Consider the following 25,347-nt stretch of genomic DNA (forward strand, 5'->3'; position numbering starts at 1 on the left):
AATAGCTGGACGACGATCGTTTTGCACACAAGCATGGTTGAAGCACCTGTGCGCAAAATGATCGTCATCCAGCTCTTTGTTCCACCAACTACTTTGTTCTACTGCTGAAATAAAGTGACTTTTAGAGTATGTGCACACGTTCAGGATTTCTTGCAGAAATTTCCTGAAGAAAACCGGAAATTTTCTGCAAGAAATCCGCATTTTTTTTTTTGCGGTTTTTTTTTCCGTTTTTTCCGCGTTTTTTTAGCATTCTGCAAGCGTAATTAGCTTGCAGAATGCTAAAGTTTTCCAAGCGATCTGTAGCATCGCTTGGAAAACTGACTGACAGGTTGGTCACACTTGTCAAACATAGCGTTTGACAAGTGTGACCAACTTTTTACTATAGATGCAGCTTATGCAGCATCTATAGTAAAAGATAGAATGTTTAAAAATAATAAAAAAAATAAAAAAATGCTTATACTCACCCAGACATCTCCTCACCGGCGTCCGGCTCCTCTTCCTATAGCTGGTCTGTGCGCACAGGACCTTCCGTGACGTCACGGTCACGTGAGCGGTCACATGACCGCTCACGACCAATCACAGGACAGTGACGTCATCGGCAGGTCTTTCGCCGCACACCAGCTACAGGAACCGAACGGCAGCGTGCAGTGGAGGCGGGAAGACATCGAGGGTGAGTATAGGACTGTTTTTTATTTTAATTCTTATTTTTTGACCACTTATATGGTGCCCAGTGCGTGGAGGAGAGTCTCCTCTCCTCCACCCTGGGTACCAACCGCACATAATCTGCTTACTTCCCGCATGGTGTGCACAGCCCCGTGCGGGAAGTAAGCAGATCAATGGACCCCTAGGTGTGCGGAATCCCCTGCAATTCCGCATTTTAATGAACATGTTGCTTTTTTTTCCGCGATGCGATTTTTTCGCGGAAAAAAAGGCTACATTTGCACAAAAAATGCGGAATACACTTAAAATAATAGGAGGCATATGTAAGCGTTTTTTTCGCGTTTTTATCACGTTTTTATAGCGAAAAAACGCGAAAAAAACGCGAAAAATACTGAACGTGTGCACATGGCCTTAAGGACGGTAAGTGAAACTCTTTTCTCTTTTGCTGCTTGGACATTTGCATTGTTTTTTTCTATGAGTGAGCACCCAGGAGTCTGATTTGGGCAGCCATAAGCACACTGGATATTTAAAAAAAAAAAAAAAAAGCCAAGCACAAAGTGTTGCGGTGGTGTGGATCATTTTTTCTTTGTCTGGAATTTCATCAAAAAGTTAATTTATTTCAGTTCTTCAATCCAAAAAGTGAAAGTCATATTATATAAAGTCATTACAGATTGATCTATTTAAAGTGTTTATTTCTGTCAATGTTGATGGTTATGGCTTACAACCAATGAAACCGCAAAAATCATTATCTCAGTAAATTAGAATACTTTATAACACCAGCTTGAAAAATGATTTTAAAATCCAAAATGTTGGCCTACTGAAATGAATATTCAGTAAATGCATTCAATATTTGGTCGGGGCTCCTTTCGCATCAATTACTGCATCAATGCGGCGTTGGCATGGAGGTGATCAGCCTGTGGCACTCTTGAGGTGTTATGGAAGCCCAGGTTGCTTTGATAGCAGCCTTCAGCTCCTCCGGTCTGGTGTCCCTTCTTCCTCTTGACAATACCTATGGGGTTAAGGAAAGGCGAGTTTGCTGGCCAATCAAGCTCAGTGATATTGATGCTTTTAAACCAATACCAGGTATTGGTACTTTTGGGAGTGCGGACAGGTGTCAAGTCATGCTGGAGAATGAAATTTCCATTTCCAAAAAGCTTGTCGGCAGAGGGAAGCATGAAGTGCTCTTAAATTTACTGGTAGACCGCTGCACTGACTTTGGTCTTGATAAAACATAGTGGACCTACTCCAGCAGATGACATGGCTTCCCAAACCATCACTGATTGTGGAAACTTCACACTACACTTCAAGCAGCTTGGATTGTGGCCTCTCCACTCTTCCCACTCTTCCTTCAGACTCTGGGACCTTGATTTCCAAATGAAATGCAAAATTTACTTTCATCTGAGAATAACACCTTGGACCACTGAGCAACAGTCCAGCTCTTTTTCTCTTTGGCCCAGGTAAGATGCTTCTTGCATTGTCTATTGGTCATGAGTGGCTTGACACAAGGAATGCAACACTTGTAGCCCATGTCCTGAATACGATTGTGTGTGGTGGATCTTGAAGCAATGACTCTAGCAGCAGTCCATTCCTTGTGAATCTCTATCAAATTTTTGAATGCCTTTTCTTAACAATCCTTTCAAGGCTGCGGTTATCCCGGTTGCTTGTGCACCTTTTTCTACCACACTTTTTCATTCCACTCAACTTTCCATTAATATGCTTGGATACAGCACTCTTTGAACAGCCAGATTCTTTAGTAATGACCTTTTGCGGCTTACCTTCCTTGTGGAGTGTGTCATTGACTGCCTTCTGGATATCTGTCAAGTCAGCAGTCTTCCCCATGATTGTGGAGCCTACCGAAACAGACTAAGGGACCTTTTAAAAAGCTTAGGGAGCCTTTGTAGGTGTTTTTGTTAATTATTCTAATTTACTGAGATAATGACTTTTGGGTTTTCATTGGCTGTAAGCCATAATCAACATTAACAGAAATAAACACTTGAAATAGATCACTCTGATTGTAATGACTATATAATATACGAGTTTCACTTCTTGTAGTGCAGAACTGAAATAAATTAACTTTTTGATGATATTCTAATTTTGTGAGAAGCACCTGTATGTGGTCTTGCTTTATGAAGTGTACATCAAATAGTTAAATTATAAGGGTAATCATTGGGTTCCATGATCCTTCTGGGGCTGATCCTCAAAATCCATTACATCTAGGTCCGTTATGTAAAGAGAGCATTGTGTAAATAGTTGTGAAATGGAATTTTCTCTCAAGTTAGTTTACAAATTGCTGATGCTTTCAATAAAGCATTGTATTGCCATAAAACCTTCACACAGAGGGCTGGAAGTAAAGCAATTAGAATAATGTATGAAACTGCAACTGCGAAATGGCCTTGCAGTCCTGAAAACGTGATGTGCATGCTGAGCCAGATGAGCTCTTAGGGAACAGTTCAGCCTCAGCATTGTAGACATTGTAGACTTATTCCAGTTAAAGCTCATCTGCCATCTTCATTTTATGAAGCACCACGGTATGTGCACAGCATTCAGAAATATCCCAACGTGTGGAGCCATTCCACACTTTCCCTATATGTACACACTGGTATCATTAGCCTGATAACTGAAGCACATTTATAACTTCCTCACCAATGACAAGTAGTAAATCGACCCAACTTGTTCACCTACAAATGTCTATATATAAGAATATGAGCCCATGAGCTAGCTGTGGTCCTCAAAAATCAGCCAGTCATTGCCAACTGTCTATATTTACCATCATATGACCACATTCCATTTGATACAGATGATGCCCACCATGTGAGAATTTTAAATGTTATTGTCTTTTGGGCCTCCTCGGTTTTCTGGTTGAGTAAAGATGTTGTCTCGTGAAGACAGCCACTGTCCATGTCCTATTTTTGCATGTTGGCATTATAGAGAGGGCATCTGTATGAGAAACTCCTGTTCTAGTAGACTTGAGACTTTCTTTTATTATTAAGACTACCTATCAACTGAATGACACATAACCTTCCATGTAATATTCATATGCTAGCCTGGATGGGACCGGTCTCCCTCTGCAAAATCAGCTAAAGAGTTCTGATAAGACAACCCCTTTAAAGGGAATCTGTCACCCTAAAAATGACCTATAAACTAAGGCCACCGGCATCAGGGGCTTATCTACAGCATTCTGTAATGCTGTAGATAAGCCCCCGATGTATCCTGAAAGATAAGAACCTTTCCCGGCACCTGCGCACTGCAGTACTTTACTCTGCCCTCAACAGGGCAGACAAAGTATGCCTGTGCAGGAGCCGTGGCAAGAAGACAAGAAGTGAACGCGATCGTATGAAGATGGGAGGTGCCGGACCCAGACCGCGACGCCCATCGGACCGGACCGCAGCGGGACCGCCCCTGGGTGAGTATAATATACTGTATGCTGTAGATAAGCCCCTGATGCAGGTGGCCTTAGTTTATAGGCCATTTTTGGGGTGACAGATTCCCTTTAATGTTTTGTGTTTTATTCTGACATTAAATTTAATGTTATTCTTGTAGAGGTGCATTTTTAAGCAGCTTCAGTTAAATTATTCTCATACCCAGATAGGATTTCACCAAAAAGGTCATTTAAAAAACTGGACTTTGCAACTGTAAGGAAAGTTCAATCTCTGTATGCTAAAACTTAATTGACATCTTTGGTCACTGCGTTTTTAGTTCATCCATGGTTTACCCATCCATTTACTGAAATAGGGTTTTTCCATTATAGAAAGTGTTAGGACTTCATTACAATAAGTCATTTCCATATCATAAGAAGTCCAATTGATTGTCTCCCCTCATGGTGCGAGTGATGTTGTCAGTAAGGTGACCAGAGTTCATCGGCTCTGATCTCCAGTCACCTTACTCATATCTGCGCTTGGCATTGAAGCTACGTTCTCACCCTCAGCTCAGTGTCTCCTGTATGCATGGCTAAGAGGTTGCATTTTAAGTCATTGCTAAGCCATGCATCCAGATGTAGAGGAGTTGGGCTCGCCGCAGGACATATGGATGATCGGCAGACAGGTGAGGATTTCTTGTTTTTATTTTTTTTTCTCTGGATATTAATAAATTGGTTAAAGAAGGTTGGGGAGTATTTTGTTCAAATTAAAGCCTTTGCTTTGTGTGTGTGTTTTTTTACTTAAACTGACAGGGTTAGTAATGGAGGTGTCTTATAGATGCCTCACCATTGCTTACCCCTGGGCTTGATGTCAGCTGACATTACAAAGCCGACATCAACCCCAATACTATTACCCCCCTTGCCTACAGCACCAGGTCAAGTGGGAAGAGCCGAGGTTACGCATCTAAATCTAATGGATGCTCCATTTCTGGAGTGGCTGAGGGCTGATGTTATTAGTCTGGAAGGGGGTCGGTCAATATCTATGGCCCCTTCTCTGGCTACTAATATCAACCCATAGCTGTTTGTCTAGCCTTTGCTGGTTATTAAAAATAGGAGGGACTCTAAGCCATTTTTTTCTTTTATTCTATCTATAAACAGTGGGTAAGGAAAGTATTCAGACTTCTTTAAATTTTTCACTCTGTTTCATTGCAGGCATTTGGTCAATTCCAAAAAGTTCATTTTTTTCTCATTAATGTACACTCTGCACCTCATCTTGACTGAAAAAAAAAACAAATATAGAAATTTTTGCATATTTACTAAAAAAGAAAAACTGAAATATCACATGGTCATAAGTATTCAGACCCGTTGCTCAGTATTTAGTAGAATCACCTTTTTGAGCTAGTAGAGCCATGAGTCTTCTTGGGAATGATGCAACAAGTTTTTCACACCTGGATTTGGGGATCCTCTGACATTCTTCCTTGCAGATCCTCTCCAGTTCCGTCAGGTTGGATGGTGAACGTTGGTGGACAGCCATTTTCAGGTCTCTCCAGAGATGCTCAATTGGGTCTAAGCCGGGGCTCTGGCTGGGCTAGTCAAGAATGGTCATAGAGTTGTTCTGAAGCCACTCCTTTGTTATTTTAGCAGTGTGCTTAGGGTCATTGTCTTGTTGGAAGGTGAACTTTCGGACAAGTCTGAGGTCCAGAGCACTCTGGAAGAGGGTTTCATCCAGGGTATCTCTGTACTTGGCCGCATTCATGTTTTTCCTTCAATGGCAACCAGTCGTCCTGTCCCTGCAGCTGTAAAACACCCCCTTAGCAGGATGCTGCCACCACGTTCCACTCTTGGGATTGTATTGGGCAGGCGATGAGCAGTTCCTGGTTCTCTCCACACATACTGCATTGAATTATCACCAAAAATGTCTATCTTCGTCTCATCAGACCAGAGACTCTTATTTATCATAGTCTTGGAGTCCTTCACTTGTTTTTTAGCAAACTCTATGCGGGCTTTCATATGTCTTGCACTGAGGAGAGGCTTCAGTCGGGCAACTCTGCCATAAAGGCCCAACTGGTGGAGGGCTGCAGTGATAGTTAACTTTGTGGAACTTTCTCACATCTCCCTACTGCATCTCTGGAGCTCAGCCACGGTGATCTTGGGGGTTCTTCTTTACCTCTCTCACCAAGGCTCTTCTCCCATGATTGCTCAGTTTGGCTGGATGGCCATTTAAGGATAATGGAGGCCACTGTGCTCTTCGGAACCTTGAGTACTGCAGAAATTCTTTTGTAACCTTGGCCAGATATGTGCCTTGCCACAATTCTGACTCTGAGCTCCTTGGCCAGTTCCTTTTGACCTCATGATTCTTATTTGGTCTGACATGCACTGTGAGCTGTGAGGTCTTAGGGTACCGTCTCACAGTGGCACTTTTGTCGCTACGACGGTACGATCCGTGACGTTTCAGCGATATCCATACGATATCGCTGTGTCTGACACGCAGCAGCGATCAGGGACCGTGCTGAGAATCGTATGTCGTAGCAGATCGTTTGGAACTTTATTTCGTCGCTGGATCTCCCGCTGTCATCGCTGGATCGGTGTGTGTGACACCGATCCAGCGATGCGTTCGCTTGTAACCAGGGTAAACATCGGGTTACAAACACCTGTCTATATAAGGGTACCATTACACAAAACGATTTACCAACGATCACGACCAGCGATACGACCTGGCCGTGATCGTTGGTAAGTCGTTGTGTGGTCGCTGGGGAGCTGTCGCACAGACAGCTCTCCAGCGACCAACGATAACGAAGTCCCCGGGTAACCAGGGTAAACATCGGGTTACTAAGCGCAGGGTCGCGCTTAGTAACCCGATGTTTACCCTGGTTACCATCGTAAATGTAAAAAAAAAAAAACCGTACATACTCACATTCCGGTGTCCGTCAGGTCCCTAGCCGTCTGCTTCCCGCACTGACTGACTGCCGGCCGGAAAGTAAAAGCACAGCACAGCGGTGACGTCACCGCTGTGCTCTGCTTTCACTTTACGGCCGGCACTCAGTCAGTGCGGGAAGCAGACGGCGAGGGACCTGACGGACACCGGAATGTGAGTATGTACGGTTTTTTTTTTTTACATTTACGATGGTAAACAGGGTAAACATCGGGTTACTAAGCGCGGCCCTGCGCTTAGTAACCCGATGTTTACCCTGGTTACCCGGGGACTTCGGCATCGTTGGTCGCTGGAGAGCTGTCTGTGTGACAGCTCCCCAGCGACCACACAACGACTTACCAACGATCACGGCCAGGTCGTATCGCTGGTCGTGATCGTTGGTAAATCGTTTTGTGTAACGGTACCCTTATATAGACAGGTGTTTGCCTTTGCAAATCAAGTCCTATCAGTTTAACTAAACACAGCTGGACTCCAATGAAGGAGTAGAACCATCTCAAGGAGGATCGCAATGAAATGGACAGCATGTGACTTAAATATGAGTGTCTGAGCAAAGGGTCTGAATACTTATGACCATGTGATATTTCAGTTTTTCTTTTTTAATAAATATGCAAAAATTTCTACATCATTTTTTTCTCATTAATGTACACTCTGCACCCCATCTTGACTGAAAAAAAAACAGAACTTTTTTGAATTTACCAAATGGCTGCAATGAAATAAAGAGAAAAATTTAAAGGCGTCTGAATACTTTCTGTACCCACTGTATCTATTCTATTCTGACGGCTCACGCGGTAAATTTTCTGTACTCAGTTGATAAAATGTCGGGTTTCCGGTGCATACAAATCTAATTGTGCAATTTTTTCTTGCACCCATTGACTTTCATTGGCGAGTCTCAGCCGTTTTACGCAGCCATACGCAGCATGCTGCAAATTTTTTCCCATGCCAACTCTAGAAAAACTCGCAGATGAGCACTGTCTATTAGAATAACATTATGGCGAGTGCAATCCGAGTTTTTCTAACATTGCACTTGTCGGGTTTATACTCAGATGTAAGCGGACCCTTACAATGTAAATTCTTGCACTCATGATATACTCCATGATCCTACACAGCTTATAAGATACATTAAGAGTATTAACAATTTTCTTTTTCATTAAAGGGAGTTTCAATTAAGCACTAAGTGAAGCAGATGATTGAGTTGGCTTGTGACCACAACTATGGAAATCGCATACTTGCAGCCCCCTAACTGCCCATTCAAATTGGAATTACAGAGGCATTTTGATAGCGTGCACATTGCACACTGTCATGATTCGGCAACGTAAAGTCACAGACTGACTACAGAAATTTGTCTTGAGCCAAGAAAACCTCACTAATAGGATTCAAAGATGAGCTAGTCATCACATCATTAAGTCGCAGGTTTTAATAAACTGGAGGAATATTTTATATAAAGTCTCAATTTTGCTACATATAAACTGAACAACTGTAGTTCAACACAAGTATGCAAAACTATACGGCTATAAATTTTTTAACATACTACTACATTCACACTGATCTGATCACAATCATCTACTTACAAAACCAATAAGGTATGGACTCCCAGCGTCTCCAAGAAGATGTGATGTGAAGCTCTGCAAAGCTACGGCTGTGGCACGGCGGGTTGGAATAACCACATACTGTACAAAATAAGACAAACAAGAGTAAGACCCCCTACAAAGAATATAAATACACTGCATAAAGCGCTTCCATTCAGAGATGTGGGTACTATGTAATGAAAGAATACACGGTTTTCAAAGAATATTTTCTACGGACATTTATTTCTGGTTAGGTATAACAACCATCAGGCACTATATCATGTAACAAAATGAGACCACAAGGTCTATTAATGGAGAATTCAGAATGCAGCTAGCACCATTGTTTTTCTCTTTATTCACGGATAAGGAGGTTTTTGATCCTACAGAGATGGCAGAGCAACAACCGTTTAATGTGAACATTTTATTTATTGATCGGTATGCTCTTTATACTCCATTTTGTTGGAGGAAACAATAGAATGTTGCTGGATGATTGAAGGTATCTTGACATATCAAACAAGAACACAGTATTCAAGAAGCTTCCTGTTTAAAATAAAACTTCCATGGCTGCAGCCTTGTGTTTACTTGAATAGGTTCAATAGGAAATTCCTACAGTAGACGATGGTCAAGATTATTTCATTCCTTTACAAGAACGTAAACATAGAGTAGGACATTCCACTTCGAAAGCTGGGTCATTGAAACAATAGCCCAGGAATCATCTAGATGAGAGCTGTGACTCAACGAGCAAGGAAAATGGAAAACCTATTTTACAAATTGGGGAGCTTTAAGTAACGCTTGTTTAATGAGAGAGGATTTCACATGCATGACAACACATAAGGAGATTATGGGCTCATCTGCCAGGAAATTCTGAGTATGGGTGCCACCATATGCACTACAATGAGCTTTTCTATATGTGATTTCATTCAATGTGTCACACTTCAAGCACCCACACAGTATGATTACAGTTTGGTGGGATGGTATGACTTGTGTACAATGTCCAAGGCATCTAATTACACCAGTACTTATAGTATTAGGATAATGTTAGTGCTTTCTTAAGACGATGATACCATACTTTGCCAAACACAGAGGGATTGTTCCCTTTTTCTTAATGACCACTGCAGATACAGTGGGGAAAATAAGTATTTGATACAATGCCGATTTTGCAAGTTTTCCTACTTACAATGAAGGTAACTTTTATGGTAGGTAATCTTCAACTGTGAGACCGAATCGTAAAAAAAAAAAAAAAAATGTATCCAGAAAAATCATATTGTATGATTTTTACATAATTAATTTGCATCTTATTGCATGAAATAAGTATTTGATACAATAGAAAAGCAGAACCGAATATTTGGCACAGAAACCTTTGTTTGCAATTACTGAGGTCAAATGTTTCATGTAGTTCTTGACCAAGTTTACACATTGCAGCAGGGATTTTGCCCCACTGCTCCATACAGATCTTCTCCAGATCTTTCAGGCTTCAGGGCTGTCGCTGGGTAACATTGAGTTTCAGCTCCCTCCAAAGATTTTCCATTGGGTACAGGTCTGGAGACTGGATAGGCCACTCCAGGACCTTGAAATGCTTCATATGGAGCCATTCCATACTGTAGTTGCCCTGGCTGTGTATTTCAGGTCATTGTCATGATGGAAGACCCAGCCACAACCCATCTTCAATGTTTTTACTGAGGGAATGAGGTTGTTGGCTAAAATCTCGCAATACATGACCACATCCATCCTCCCTTCAACATAGTGCACCCCAAAGTATGATGTTTCCCCACCATGCTTCACGGTTGGGGTTGTACTCCTTCTTCCTCCAAACATGGTGAGTAGAGTGGATACCAAAAAGTTCTATTTTGGTCTCATCTGACCACATGACCTTGTCCCATGCCTCCTATGGATAATCCAGATGGTTATTGGTGAACTTCAGCAAGGCCTGACCACGTGCTCTGGCATGAGGAGAGGGACCTTACGTGCCCTGCAGGATTTGAATCTATGATGACCTAGTGTGTTACTAACGGTAATGTTTAAGACTGTTCCCAGCTCTCTTCAGGTCATTGACCAGGTCCTCCCATGTAGTTCTTGGCCGATTCCTGATATTTCTCAGAATCAACCTTACCCCTTACCCCCCTTACCCTGTATGGAGCACCAGACCAAGGAAGACTGACAGTCATTTTGTGTTTCTTCCATTTTCTAATAATTGTGCCAACAGTTGTTTCCTTTTCACCAAGCTGCTTGCCTATTGTCCTGTCATCTATCTCAGTCTTGTGCGGGTCTACAATTTTGTCCCTGGTGTCCTTAGACAGCTCTTTGGTGTTGTCCGTGGTGGACAGGTTGGAGTGTGATTGATTTGAGTGTGGACAGGTGTCTTTTATACAGGTAACAAGTGCAGAGTAGAGGGCTTCGTAAAGAAAAACTAACAGGTCTGTGAGAGCCGGAATTCTTACTTGTTGGTAGGTGGTCAAATACTTATTTCATGCAGATTTTGTCTCCCACAGTTGAAGTGTACCTACGATAAAAATTACAGCCCTCTCCATTGTTTTTAAGTTGGAAAACTTTAAAAATAGTCAGTGTATCAAATACTTATTTTGCCCACCGTATAATGCATCAGGCAGGGCTCGTATTCTCTCAGGTAGTCTTGCTTAAATACAATATCTAAAATTCTTTGCAATGTGTTTAACATGAGTACAATTAAGGTAAATTAATCACTATGAATGACTATTAAACCATTGAATATTTTACTTTGGAATAAAAATGTATATTGCAAGCAAAAAAAAAAAAAGTAGACAGTTCATGCTTTAGTAATAACACTAATGTTATAATGGATAGAAATTTTAAGGCACAATCGCAATGAAAGCTTTTGAGGTCAAAGAACTTCTCACTAGAACTATTCATCTATTACTATTAGATTATATTTAGAACTTTTTTTTGCATAAAGTATCTCAAGGAATGCATAGTTAATGGACACATTAAAGCACTAGAACCACGTAAAAAGCATTGAAGAACGGAAGTTAAAGTAATATTTTTAGGAGAATCTAATAAGCCATTTATGTCATTCATATATAATCCAGATTCAAAAGTAGTTCAGACTAGGATAGCCATATTTTATTCACAACAGAACATATATCAGAAGGTGAAAGTTATTTTTTTTCACATGAAATGGAAAAAATGTCTAACTTGTGACCAAAATGTGTAGGGTCATCCAGTCTATCAGAGTGTTAGACTCACAGTAAAGAAATTTGTTTCTTACCATAACAATTCAATTTTACACAACTTAATATTAGAAATTATCTCTGCTGCTAATTATATTGCATCATAGAACATATTTTCTAGCTGGCAGAACCACGGAAGAAATAGGTCAGAATCACTGAAGAATATTAAAAATACCAGTATAATTTGTAAGACCAGGTTCTATGTAAATAAATTGATGGCAATTGATATAACAATTGACAGGTAGACAAACCTATTAAAACAAAATCTAGAGATATTTATACTTACCATTAGCATATCAGCAGTGATGGCCCAGTTAGAGAACAGTAAAGTCTCCCCAGCAAATATACAAATCTGTTGAAATGAAATATACTCCATTAATTTAAAGAAATGTGATGCAATTCTGACAATTCTCACAATCACTTCATCTCTAAAAGAATTTTGTATGCTCTGAACGCATGAGAACATAAACACCTGAAAAGAAATTTATGAAATTTGTCATTTACGGTATATTGGCTTGGCCAACATACACATTAGGCTAAAGTCATCCGAAGAAATCGATATTGACAAACTAATTTGTACGGGTGACTCCAGACTCTCACCCGACAGATATTGGAGCAGAGAGACCCGGTCTGCTAACATTTAATGTTCGATCCCTTTGTTCTTCCTGCAGATAATTTGCTACCATGGAAGTCTGGCAGCGGCTCTCTCAGAGGACACAGGAGCAGAGCATTCCCATGTGTGGGGGATTTGGGAGAGATTGCATGATAGCTGTCAGTTAAACGTTCGTTCATGGAAATCTATTTAAAGGAGTATAAAGGCATTCAAGAATGCGGTTTAATATTTCTGTTAGCGTTTATAGAGATACACCAGATGAGGATCTTAACCAGTGGTATCCAAGAGGGCAAACACTTTGTGTCCTCTTGCTGACACTATGATAGATGCAACATAGTGTACGACAATACCCTTGGGGAGAATTTGAGTAGTAGGTACTTGGCTTACAAATATTGAATTACACCAATTAAGAACACAATACTCTTCACTCAATGGTCATATTAAGATTTCTTTTTCCATAGATACAGAGATTAGGGAGTTTTTTTTGTTTTATACCTGTATCTCCTCCCAGACATTGAAATGTTGCACTGTATATAGCCTGTATATCCAGCTATCGTCCCATATCGCTGCTCCCGTTCGCCACAAACTCCTCAAAAGGCATGTCCACACTGTACTTTCCTCCCACCTCTCATCTTACCTACTCCTTTACAACCTTAAATCCCCCTTCCACCCCACTATTCCACCGAAACTGCCCTAACCAAATTTACAAACGACTTACTGCCAAAGCTAACAGACATTTCACTATACACTTCCTTCTAGATCTGTCCTCTGTCCTCAACAATCAACCACTCTCTCTTACCCTTGCCCTCTCCTGGATCTCCTCATACCTAACTGCACATTTAGCGTCTCCCACTCCTATACTACTTCTTCATCCCATCCGCTCTCTCTTACTCTTCTCCATCTATACCTTTGGCCAATGACAACTCAAAGTCTCATGGCTTCAAGTACGATCTATATGCTGATGACCCTGAGATCTACTTCTCTGGCCCAGACATCACCTCTCTGCTGTCCAGAATCCCAGAGTGTATTTTAGCTCTATCCTCCTTCACCCCTCACTTCCTGAAACTCAACATTGACAAAACTGAACTCATCAGCTTTCCTCCAGCTCTCCTATCTTCCCCATCTGATCTGTCTATCACAATAAATGACATCAAGGTTTCCCCAGTACCTAAAGTTCACTGCCTATGTGAAACCCTCGACTCTGCCTTGTCCTTCAAACCATACTTTCAAGTTCTTGCCACGTCTTGCCGCCTCCAACTCAAAAATATTTCCAGAACCTATCCTTTCCTCAACCATCAATCTAGTAAAATAATAGTGTATGTCCTCATCATCTCTTGCCTCGACTACTGCAATATCCTCTTCTGTGGCTTTCCTGCTAATATTCTCACACCTCTAATCTGTCCTTAACTCTGCTGCTCCACTAATCCACCTCTCTCCTCGCTACTCCCCTCTGCAAATCCCTTTATTGGCTCCCATTGACTTACAAAGCTGTCCATAAACTGTCCCCCCATATATCTCTGAACTAATCTCCTACTATGTAATCTCTGGTCCTCCCAAGATATGCTTCTCTCTTCCACACTCATACGTTCCTCACCCAATTGACTGCAAGACGTCTCGAGGGTATAACCCGTCCTCTAGAATTCTGTGTCCCAACAGATCCAAAAATCCCTACATTTGGAACTTTGAAGCAGAACTTGAAAACTCATCTCTTCAGAACAGTTTACAGGCTGCAATAACCCTGTTGCCACCTCATCATTATCAGAGCTGCCGTCTTACCAACACCAGAGGTGCTGAAACCGCCGAACCTACTGTCTCCTTCCCCATTATGCTGTGGAATGTAAGGCCACAAGGGCAGTGTCCTCACGCCTCTAAACCTGTCTGTCACTATTAGTTTGTTCATTGCAATTTCTACTTAGATTTTGAACAGCTGGTATAGGTATTCTTACCTATTAAGATAAGTCTAATGTTAAAGGGAATTGGTCATATTAAAATTGGTGGCAAAATATCTGATGGCAAAATATAGTACAGCAGCAGGAGCTGATCAGATTGATATGCTTTTTTTGTGGCAAAAATGTTCAGTAAACCTTGCAATTTCTGCACTGAGATCCCTGGTTTGTAAGCATGAGTCTAGAGGGCGGACCTACCAGTGATTGACAGTCTTCTCTGTATGACTGTGTATGCAGAGATAACTGTCAATCACTGAATAGGACCGACCTCTGGACTCCTATACATAGAAACACCAGGGACTTCAATAAATAAAATACAGGATCTACTGAATCATTTTTAACGAATCCATATATCAGTTTGCTCTGTTTTGACTTCTCTATAACATGCTTAATGCTGTCCACAGATCGGACAGTATGTACAGCGCAACGTTTTTCCTTCAAGAAAGGAGCTTGGGGTAAATACATAATTTCAGTATCTATTAGTACAACTATATTTTATAAATATATTTGAGGAGTTATATGAAGTCAACTTTGCAAGTAAGAATAGCGATATAACCTTAGATTAGTCCTTTCACCCTGCTGTTGGTGTATTGTGACATTATCGAGGTTTGTAGATTATATGGATACAAGGAAAGAGTGCTTTTGATGTACTATAGTCTCGCATTCACATGGTTAATGAGAATAATACAAAGCCACCCATCCCACCGCCTGTGCATTTAGTAAGACCGTCTTTCCAGTTATTGTTTTGTTCTCCTCACTATTTGTATTCTTGCTCTGGTCCTATTGTGTTTCTAGTCTTTGAAGCGCATTATGGTTGTGTGCTGAATGAGTCTACTCCATTCTGCCTTAGCTGCTCACTGGCTCTTCTACAATAAGCAATGCTAACAGTTATATATTATATTCATTTATTCCTGATTATAGCTTTCTCCAAAACTGGAAATAGGTGCGGTCAAACAAACACCCTTTAAAGGGAGTCTATTAGTATGACAGAACCTACTTTTTTTTCTCTTTTTTAGAGGTATTTAACAGAACTGTCCCACCCAAAGTAAGGATCAGGGAGAGGGAATTAAGCTTGCTGTGTTTGCTAATGACTAGTATATGTGGCAAAATCAGTAAGCCCTACTCTTATAAAGACTAATTTACATGTAAAGGAAAGGCAGCTTAAGAAAGAGGAAAGGGTTCTTTACTGTAAGTGGCGCCAAATTCCAGAGTGCTCTACCAATGTTTGATTAAAGAATTTAATGAGGTCCAGACCTTTAGTTATAACTAATGGTATTGAGGGGGAGAATAAATAAGGAGGTGATTGATGTAGAACTGATGTAGGGAAATATTTGACTGCTATGTGGGACCTAAATTCCACAACTAGCTACATTCAAGGGGTTTTGCTTTGTCTTCCTCTGGACCAAACAGCTCAGCCCAAGGCAGGATGAACTTGATGACCTTTTGCCTTTTCAAGTATAATGGGTATGATAATATGTATCAACAATAGATTTCCAGCATAGGTGTCCATTTCTTTTCTGGGGGCTTGCTGAATTATTACCAGGTTTGTGTTTTATAACTAGCTGGATACCTACATTTCTGCCTTAATCATGAATTCTTGTTCCTCTGAGTAATTCTGCAGTGATTTTATTTTCCTAAACTGACCTGCCGAGCTGTCACAAATCAAAGTTAGTGCTTTTTAAGTGTCCCCCATACAAACATTTTCACGCTTCCCTCCAAAATATAGAGATCTATTGCTAACATAAAATCATTGCTGTCCTCTTTTTCCCTAGAATAACAGCTACGTAAAAATCACGTGTACATGTACAATGCATTTACTGTTCCAATTTTACACTATTACGTTTTCTGGGGAAAATAAACCTGCATTGGCAAGTATGCCGTGGTGTTAAAAGCCTTGTGAATTCCAGCTACATTTTTAGAATACACTAGATGCTGAATGGTGTCTAAAATCACCAGGAACAGGCGGTTTATCATTCGAGCTTGGTTAGAGAGTTCTAACATATAGGTGAAATTATTGTATCATCTTGAAAACCCATATGTAGGTTTCCGTAATGACTATTTAGCGGTCTTTGAGCTTTAGCATATGTCATACATTGTGCGGTAATATATTGCTGTAGTGACTGTTCCACCACATATGTATGGATTACCAAAGTTTAAAGAGTTTGTCAGGTTTGGACAACTTCTCATAATATGGACCCACAAATCAAAAGCAGGTTGAAAAAGTATTGCTGCTTGGAGACAAACCAGGATGTTTTTTATTGAAAATCTATGCCAGTTTTCATTTGCCATGCATTGGCAAAGCAGGGTGCTAACTTAAGTAAAGCCATGGCATTCCAATTATTCAGTAATTGCCCTGTAGTCCTCCTCAGACACAGCAATGATAAAAGCCCCTTTAATACAATCTGTAAAAAAAAAGGTTTCCACTCTAAAATGAACCAATCAGAAGAATTTCACTAATCAAACTAGTGATATGGTAATATAGGTGCCACTCATACACTTTCAGGCTAATTTGCATTTAGCTTCAAAGCTTGAATGAGTTTCATTGTCGTGCTATGACCAATACTGCCATACTACTAGGTTGATTGATTAAAAAAAAAATGTCCTGCCACCCAGTATTGTGGAGTCAAAGTCATGAAGTCGGAGTCTGTCAATTTTGGTTTACTTGGAGTTGGCATAGCATGAACTGACTCAGACTCCTAAAATATATACTACATTGGGTACAGTAGTTCAATGCAGTATGTACTATAATTTTCATAATAATTTGGGAAAGTTATGAAATGTCCTATAAATGTCTGTTCTGTTCCTGATCTCAGGATCTCTGTTTTTAGTTGAGATGAATCTGTGCTGCACTTTATGTTCATGCTCAGTAGTAAAGCTCCTCCTCTACAGATCAAAGGAAAAAGGCACTGGGAAGGAATGCCTGCACTTATCTCAGAACTGATAGAGTGAACAGGAAAACAGGATTAAGGCAAGTTAAATAGCTTGACTATTGTATCAATGATGATGAAAGCCTGATGGTACCTTTTTACTACAGTAAATTTATCACTCTAGCATGAGCCATGTATGAGGGAGCAGAAGTAAGGGAAATTGAGGAGTTGGAGTGGGAAGTTTGGCTTACCGACTCCACAACCCTCCGGCTACTTTAACTTAAAGAATTTGGCCATTAACTAGAGCAGTATAAAAATATAAGCAACTGCTAAATGATAGTAAAATGAATACAAATATAAAATGTATAAATTATAAAAAATGTATAGTGTAGATATGAAAACTATAAAATTTCAAAAAATAATGTATGTCACACAAATGCAGCACTAACATGGCTGCTAGTCAAAATTAAACCTTGTAAATTTAGATAAAAACTTGAATAAAAAAAAAAGAATTAATGCTATTTTATCACACAGTACTCTAGAACTGGAATTCCGAATATCGCATGTAAGAATATAAGAATACACTATCTGCCTCAGGAAGGAGGGGTACGCCAGAAGCAATAGTGACTGAGTGGGTGGCAATAGTTCTTTAACAGGAGTATAACAATTTCAGATCATGTGCAGTCTGGATACCAGCTGAGCGGCACAGAAGGCTTGTTTCAGCCTCACTGGGCAGGAATTATTTAGAACCACAGAAAGGCACAGGAGAAAAGATTTCCTTAGTAAAGTGACTTACATATGCAGCTACGATGCTGCTCTTGGCAGCAACGAAGACTAAGCAAATGAAGATCGCCGATCCCAGCATGCCCACGGCACAGACAAGTGGGTCAGCACGTTGAGTTTTCAACCGACACCATTTAGTAGCTCCCGCCCCTGTTATCACTCCGAGAAAGCCGGTGATGCAGGTGATTGCTCCAAAAATCAAACTGTTAAAAAGAGATAGAAAGGCTTGTTATATGGACAAGTGGTATAGTAGTATCAAAACTATAAGCGTCTCCTAGTTACAGGGCTTCTCTTTTCAACAGTGGGAAGTTTAATATTAAGAAATTCTAAAAAAAGTTATTGAACATCCCTGATCTTAAGGTGTATCCTAGTGGCCAGTAGTCCCTAATAAAAAATTAATCCATGGGAAATAGTCATGTAAAGTAAATCAATATCCATTCATTCATGATGTCCATTGTACTCAAGAGGCACCCTGCAGTCCTCCTGCCAAGTGCCACACTTGTATGCGGCTTTATGCTTTAACATAGGAGGTTTCAGATATTCTATAATAATGAGAGTACTTATTGCAGAGAAAAGAGAAATATTACAGAAGTATTCCAGAAATACGTAAGTGGATAACAGTTGTAAATAAATGCAGAACCTTCGTACTAGAGTTGAGCGAATATGTTCGGGTTCCCTCTTATTCGGCAAGCTATAGCGCTTACCGAATAAGCTGCAGAGGGAACCCGGCTTCCTAGATCGCGCCAGCTGATCAGCTCATTGGTGCCGCAGCTGCATGTGTCAGCTGTGTCAGTGTCACAGCCGTGACACATGCAGCAGCGGCACCGATCAGCTGATCGGCTGTTGCGATCCAGGAAGCCGGGTTCCCTCTGCAGCTTATTCGGTAAGCGCTATAGCTTGCCGAATAAGAGGGAACACGAACATATTCGCTCAACTCTACTTAGTACCTCTAGGTTAAGTTCCCATAATAAGTTTTTGGTGAGATTTTGACACTGTATAAAAAAAACGCAATGTCTGACAGCTCCAGCAAAGTGGATGGGATTTATAAAAATTTTGTGCCCATTGTGCTTCATTATTATGCTGTACAAAGTGAACTGCGGTGTGTTTCAAATTTGCAAAATGTAAATTTTTCTTGCAAATACGCCGCGTGTTATGTGCGGATTTTCTTCATACACTTGCATGTAGAAAATCCAAATGCAAAAAATGCATACTCGTCTTTAGTGCTTTTAGGCTGTGGAAATGCACTTAAGTGTAATACGTGCTATTTAAGTGACATGATATTCCAAGGATTCAAAGATGGCATTAAAAACATGCACTTAAAAACGCGTGGAACATAATTGGTGCAAAAAATTTGCCACATGAAAAACTCACCATGCACTCATCACGGGAATATAGCCTTGAGAAGTGTCCTACAAATTGATAAAATACCTGTCTTTGGTGCTGCAGGGTCCAAAGTTACACGGCTCCACTGTTTTCTGTACGACCTGAGCTCTATACAGATAGAGGGGGATCCACATACCGAGAGCTCCAGTGGCAAATGACACTGTAGATGTTGCCAATGACGAGAAGACATAACTGCGACTGGTAAAATGAATAGAAAATGCACAAATTAAGTGCTTGAAATACAGGCAGGCCAGCAGGCCAGAAGTGACCGAAAATTGGTTTAGCTTCTTTTTCTGTATTTAATGAGGTTTCTGCCAGTTTTTTGGAATTTCATCATATTATATAATAATGTTGTGCGGCCTCTGTGTTCTAGTCTGTGCACAAGAGAACTTGATTTCTCATTGTCATGTCTGTGCAAATGTGATCACTGTCTTGTAAGAAAACATATACCCAATATGTGTAAAGATACGACATACTTGCAAGCAAATTTCAAGGTTTTTATAGGAAAGTAAATCGTGTATTTGTTAACAATAATATCCCATAAAATAAATATTTGTACAATTGTCAGAAATATCGCCCTTATCATGTGCTCTTCCAAAAGAAAGTCTAAGAGTAGAATAACATTCCGCAATCATAGCAAATTGTGTAGACAAAGTCCGCTCACCTGGATGGACGTGAGGAGCTTCTGAGCTTCTATCACCTCGCATAGCATAGACATTTGGAAGAGGAAGAGAAAGATCCAGCGAGGAAGGAGCTTGAAATCTCGAGTATTTATTATGCACTTTAAAAAAAAAAACTCAAGGCCATTGACAGTGGTGCATCCCAAGGTTATAAGACCTACACATTTCAACTCCACGTCTTACTCATGGTCTAAGATGTGGAGTAAAACATGGAGTCGAAATGTGTAGGTCTTATAACCTTGGGATGCACCACTGTCAATGTAATTCAGGTTTTGGTTTTTTTTACGTGCATAATAAATGCTAAGTTTTATACTCAAGATTTCAAGCTCCTTCCTCGCTGGATCTTTCTCTTCCAACTCTGCAATCATGACGCATAAACACACATGTAGTGCACTCAGTCTAGCACACATCATACTAACCGTATCTTGATGCAGAGTACTGTAACTTGACATTTAATGCAAAGTAAATTAATCCGCTTTGTGGTTCTTCTGTAATCACCATGTGAAGTTTTCTGCTAATTAGATTTCGGTCCACAGGGGCCGGCCTATATCCAGGGTCTTCTCCTCACGGTCTGTGATTTCCTGGCCCCTCCGCCTGCCTCTGGTCTGTGAATGATCTGCCTCCTCTGTCTGAAATCTCAGCAGTGACCTGTCATTCACAGACCGGAGGAAGGTAGATGGGCTGGAGAATCAGACAGGGCGGAGAGGACCCAGGGTACAGTCCGGCCCCCGTGCACCAAAATATAATCAGCAGAAAACTTCAAATGGTGATTAGAGAACAACCAAATGGATTTAATCACCAAAGGTATCAATCTAATGAGTATTACAGAACTATAATAACCATGACTTTACATTACAAAATTGTGCTGACAGGTTCTCCTTAAAGCACACACCATTGAACAAGTGAGTTAGTTGCAGATGGATATTCTGTCTTGGGAAAGCATATATACAGTAGTGTTGTACAGATGAAGTGTGGCACTGATCGTGGCATTCATGCAATCTTGGTTTTCCCTTTATGGCAGTTAGATCTTCATGTTACTTACTTCTTGACCAGAGCTTTCATATCTCGGAACCAAGAACTCCGTGCCTTTAGTTGTTCTGTGTGTCCTCTCTTAGCCGCTGGTACGAATATCAGTATTAGCGTTCCAGTTATCATACCAAGCACTGGGGAGACCTGACGACATTAAATATATTAATTAATATATAAATAAACTTCACACTTGATATTAAACTACAACAAAAAAAGACATTCAATGTCATTAGATTAGAGAATTATATTAAATAGGAGACACTGCTGGAAGGTTGTGATCAGAGTCATTAGTATGTGTTCTCTAAGCCTCGGTACTTAGCATTTATTTAATCCTAATGAGCCTCAGTGACGATGCCTCAAGCATCTAGGCTTCAGTCTGCTGCCTTCAGGAGAAATATACTACATCGTGATGTTCTAATAAACCAGTAGTAGAAAAGATTACAAAATCACGTATTTTGGATAAAAAAAAAAAAAAAGAGACTAAGAGAAGAAAATGTGTTCTAATAGTAAAGTTATCTTTACTCTTCTATTCAAACCCTGTGTCCTGCGTCATGCTTGTGATGTCCATCTTTCATGTGACCACTGCAGCCAATCACTGGTCCCATCAGCGGTGATGCTAGCATGAAAGATCACAAATGATGGACTCGATGCCACTGCTGCAGCACAGTCAGAAACCAGCGACATTGAAGTGACAGCTAATCGAATAGTAATGGTTATTTTATTTATCTGAACACATTTCCTGCTCTCAGCATTTCTATTATTACATAAAACTCATTTAAATGGTGTCATCAGGGTATGGTCCATGGTCTGTGCATAGTTCCCCGCCTTTTCAGTGGACTATTCTTACGTGCCTTGAAACATATGACATGTGTAACTATGGATTTGCCTTCTTTTTATACGTTACACTTGTACCATTTAATTAGTAAAAAATGTTCAATGGTATTGCCCTGTGACACACTACAAAAGCATTTGTGTAGAAGTAATTATTGTTGTACACATTTGATATAACAGCCAAATATCTTTTATAATGAAGCTTAGTATATCCAAGCCGCACCTCTTCCTTAATTACCGTATATATAAATTTGTAAAGGAACGCACCCAAAATATTAAACAATAAGAAACTGGAAATAAATGTCCTCTATTTTTGGCTGTTCGGTAAGGACAGAAATATACCTTTATTATAGCTACAATTCCCTAGTTACTGACTGGATATGCCAATGTTTTAGAGCGAGAGAGTCAGAGGTGAAGAAGCAATGCTTCCTGTTTTAAGCCTTAAAACCAGATTTATGATCAAACAAGCAATGCTTGCACTTAGATGAAAAAGAAAGGAAGTGTGAAGTATATGGGGTCAGTGCTAAAGCTATGGAAACCAGCTTTGTTGTTATTTTTTTCCCTTAAAACAGGAAAGAGACTTTGTTATAATCCTAGACTGCAAAACGTGGTGTAAAGTTGGGAATGAATCGTTAAGATACTGCTACTGATTAGGAGCAGATAACTAATAATGCAACTGCATGGATCGGCTTTCTAGCTAAGCACTAAGCTCTCCGGATTTCACTGTGAAGGGCCTGCTTTAATATTCATTGATCAGGATTCTTATCCCTCTTTACAAGTATATTAGGGCATTCAGTTTTGAGAATTTACCCTAGCACAACGAGAGGATTAGATTTGTTCTTGGGTCACACTAATATGATGATTTCTACTCATATTGGAACCATAACAGCTCTGATGTGTACTCAAATACTGAATATTGACTAAAAGTGTGGTCTAATTTCCATCTGTGTTCCATCATTTTTGACAGCAAGAACACTACTGAAGCTATGCTATTGGTGACATAAAAAATATTGGAATTCCTGAAGAGTGAACAAAGCCAAAAGGTAGCCTTACAATTAGTTCAATGTTAACTAAATGCACAGATTTTCACTGTACCAGCTTATTATCTAATGTGTACTGGTCGGTCTCAACTTTCTCGCTATGGCAAAAGTTGGAAGAAAGCAAGATTAGTTATTGTAACAGGGCATCAACAGTGACAGGGCATTCAGTTGTTTTACACTTTTTTGTTAAGTATATAATTCCACATGTGTTAATTCATAGTTTTGATGCCTTCAGTGTGAATGTACAATTTTCATAGTCATGAAAATACAGAAAAATCTTTAAATGAGAAGGTGTGTCCAAACTTTTGGTCTGTACTGTATGTGTCACCAAGGTGGCTGGCCTCAGTGATGTAAATCCCGAGAAGTGTGCAACAGTAACACTAGTTTACGGAGTAGTTGGTTTAAGTGTATTCTGGGTCCAGAATTTAGGAGAGACCAAAAGAGGTAGGGTGGGAAAAGGTTGCTTTCATACTCCACTTTGGGTCTTACAAGCTGAATTAAAGGCAGCTACGAGTGAGTTGTGCTGGAGCTAACCATGGGTATATTTCTTGGTGAAAGTGATTAAAACTAGAGATGAGCGAATTTGATCGGGTCAGGGCTTACTTGGCAAGCTATAGCGCTTAACAAATAAGCTGCAGAGGGAACCCGGCTTCCTGGATCGCACCGGCTGATCTGTTTGGCTCTGCAGCTGCATGTTTCGCGGCTGTGTGACACATGAATGGAGAGCCCAACAAACAGGTTCTCCATGCATGTGTTGTGACTGTCACACAGCCGCGACACATGCAGCTGTGGAGCCGAACAGCTGATCAGCCGGAGCGATCCAGGAAGCCGGGTTCCTTCTGCAGCTTATTTGGTAAGCACTATAGCCTCAGGTCAGTTTTAGCATTTAGTGAACCTAGCAAAAAAGCCAAACAAAAAACAAGTGTGGGATTGCACTTTTTTTGCAATTTCACCACACTTAGAATTTTTTTCCTGTTTTCTAGTACAAGACATGGTAAAACCAATGGTGTCCAGAGCCATTCTGCTCCTCTTCTCAGTTATGTCACCACAATTGTGACCAACCGGCTCAGTATGCCAGAAGTCTTTTACAGTGTAAATCGATGGAGTCTTGTTCTGGCGCTTCATAGGCTTACATTGTAGAAGCCACTTCCAGGTCACAGAGCGCAGCCAGACCCGGAGAGCTTAAGAGCGATGACATCACTGAGAAGAGGAGCAGAACGGCTCTGGACACCAGAGACAGCAGCGGTAGGTGAGTATATTACTACACTCACACTACATTACATGTACATACACAGACACAAGGAATGGAAAAAAAACATAATGGGACTGGTTCTTTAAAGAAAGCAGCAGGTGAATGTGGATGAGCACTGTGTAGTTATTCTGTCAGTCAGACAAAGGATTCTTCAGCATTGTCAGCTTTATATCTACACGTCTGAATTAGATGTTCAGAGCTTGATAGGCAATGATTTGCCTATTATATAACATGTCAGCTTTTATCACTTGCAGTCACTTCTAACAGAGCAACAAACGCTGTTTGGTCTAAACACACAAAGCTAACAAAAAAAAAAAAAAAATGAATATTTTAATTATATTATATATTTATTTTTAAAAAAAAAAATGGAATTGCTTACAAATCTATATTGTTTCTGTCTAGGGAATCTCCCTGCCCCACCATGTAGTATGTACATCTGTTCTACTATTCTGTAGAAGTCTACATAGAAATAGTAGATGGTGCGTTCAGTTTTGATACCGAGGATGTGAAAATAGAAAAAAAAACATAAGGGATAAAATAAAATAAAAAAATAAAATTAGTATTGTCTTCTAGGCTTGAGAAACGCTCACACCTTGGGCTGAAACATCATAGAATCCCCTATGGGCTGTTAAACCACCGTATTATTTCTAAAAAAGTTGTGCTTCATCTTTTTTATATACTATATCGAGGATCGGTCTATGCCTGGAAGGTCTGGCACCTATTTTTCACCTACTGCTTGCTGCTGCTTTTCTATTTTTTTCTTTATATCTAGTATTGGCTTCTAGATATAAAGTTTTTTGGGATTATTCTGTTTTCGTGATAAGGGATGAACACTTAACAATAAAATAGAGAATTTGGGAAATTACTAGACGTTTTTCTGTAGTCAGCCATATTTTTTACTGTACGTGAAAATAGGAGTAAGAATCAAGGAATACAACTAAATATTATGCTAAACTAATTCATCCTTCCCTCCATATACAAGTCTACAAGCCAATTTGTTGGTTTCCTAAGACTGAGAAACGTCCAAAGGCCGCAGTAGAAGATGTCCCACTACTGTTTTGGACAGTAAATGCATATTAATTTATCTTTCATAATTAATACAATATCTGATTGAAACAAACTAATGCTAATACTTTACCCGCAGTGCCCAGCGCCAGTCCCCTGCCACCTGCTTGACACTTGAACCAGTGATGTATCCTAATCCACTG

The 25,347-nt window shown here is 40.2% G+C and overlaps 1 protein-coding gene across 3 annotated transcripts in view; it reads right to left on the reverse strand.

Moving 5' to 3' along the window:
* SPNS2 (SPNS lysolipid transporter 2, sphingosine-1-phosphate) overlaps positions 1-25,347 on the reverse strand; it is a 144,755-nt gene that overhangs the window by 14,506 nt on the left and 104,902 nt on the right. For all 3 annotated transcript variants that reach the window (XR_013223906.1, XM_077296484.1, XM_077296485.1), the window contains exons 5-10: positions 25,278-25,344; positions 21,030-21,160; positions 19,353-19,505; positions 17,938-18,127; positions 12,002-12,067; positions 8,516-8,614 (exon numbers count right to left, since the gene is read on the reverse strand). Coding sequence is in view for 2 of the 3 variants with exons in the window: in XM_077296484.1 (XP_077152599.1) it covers positions 8,516-8,614; positions 12,002-12,067; positions 17,938-18,127; positions 19,353-19,505; positions 21,030-21,160; positions 25,278-25,344 (706 nt within the window). In the remaining variant the exon portion in view is untranslated. The remainder of the gene's footprint in view (positions 1-8,515; positions 8,615-12,001; positions 12,068-17,937; positions 18,128-19,352; positions 19,506-21,029; positions 21,161-25,277; positions 25,345-25,347) is intronic.

This window comes from Ranitomeya variabilis, chromosome 3, assembly GCF_051348905.1.
Source record: "Ranitomeya variabilis isolate aRanVar5 chromosome 3, aRanVar5.hap1, whole genome shotgun sequence".
In the NCBI taxonomy this organism is placed as follows: domain Eukaryota; kingdom Metazoa; phylum Chordata; class Amphibia; order Anura; family Dendrobatidae; genus Ranitomeya; species Ranitomeya variabilis.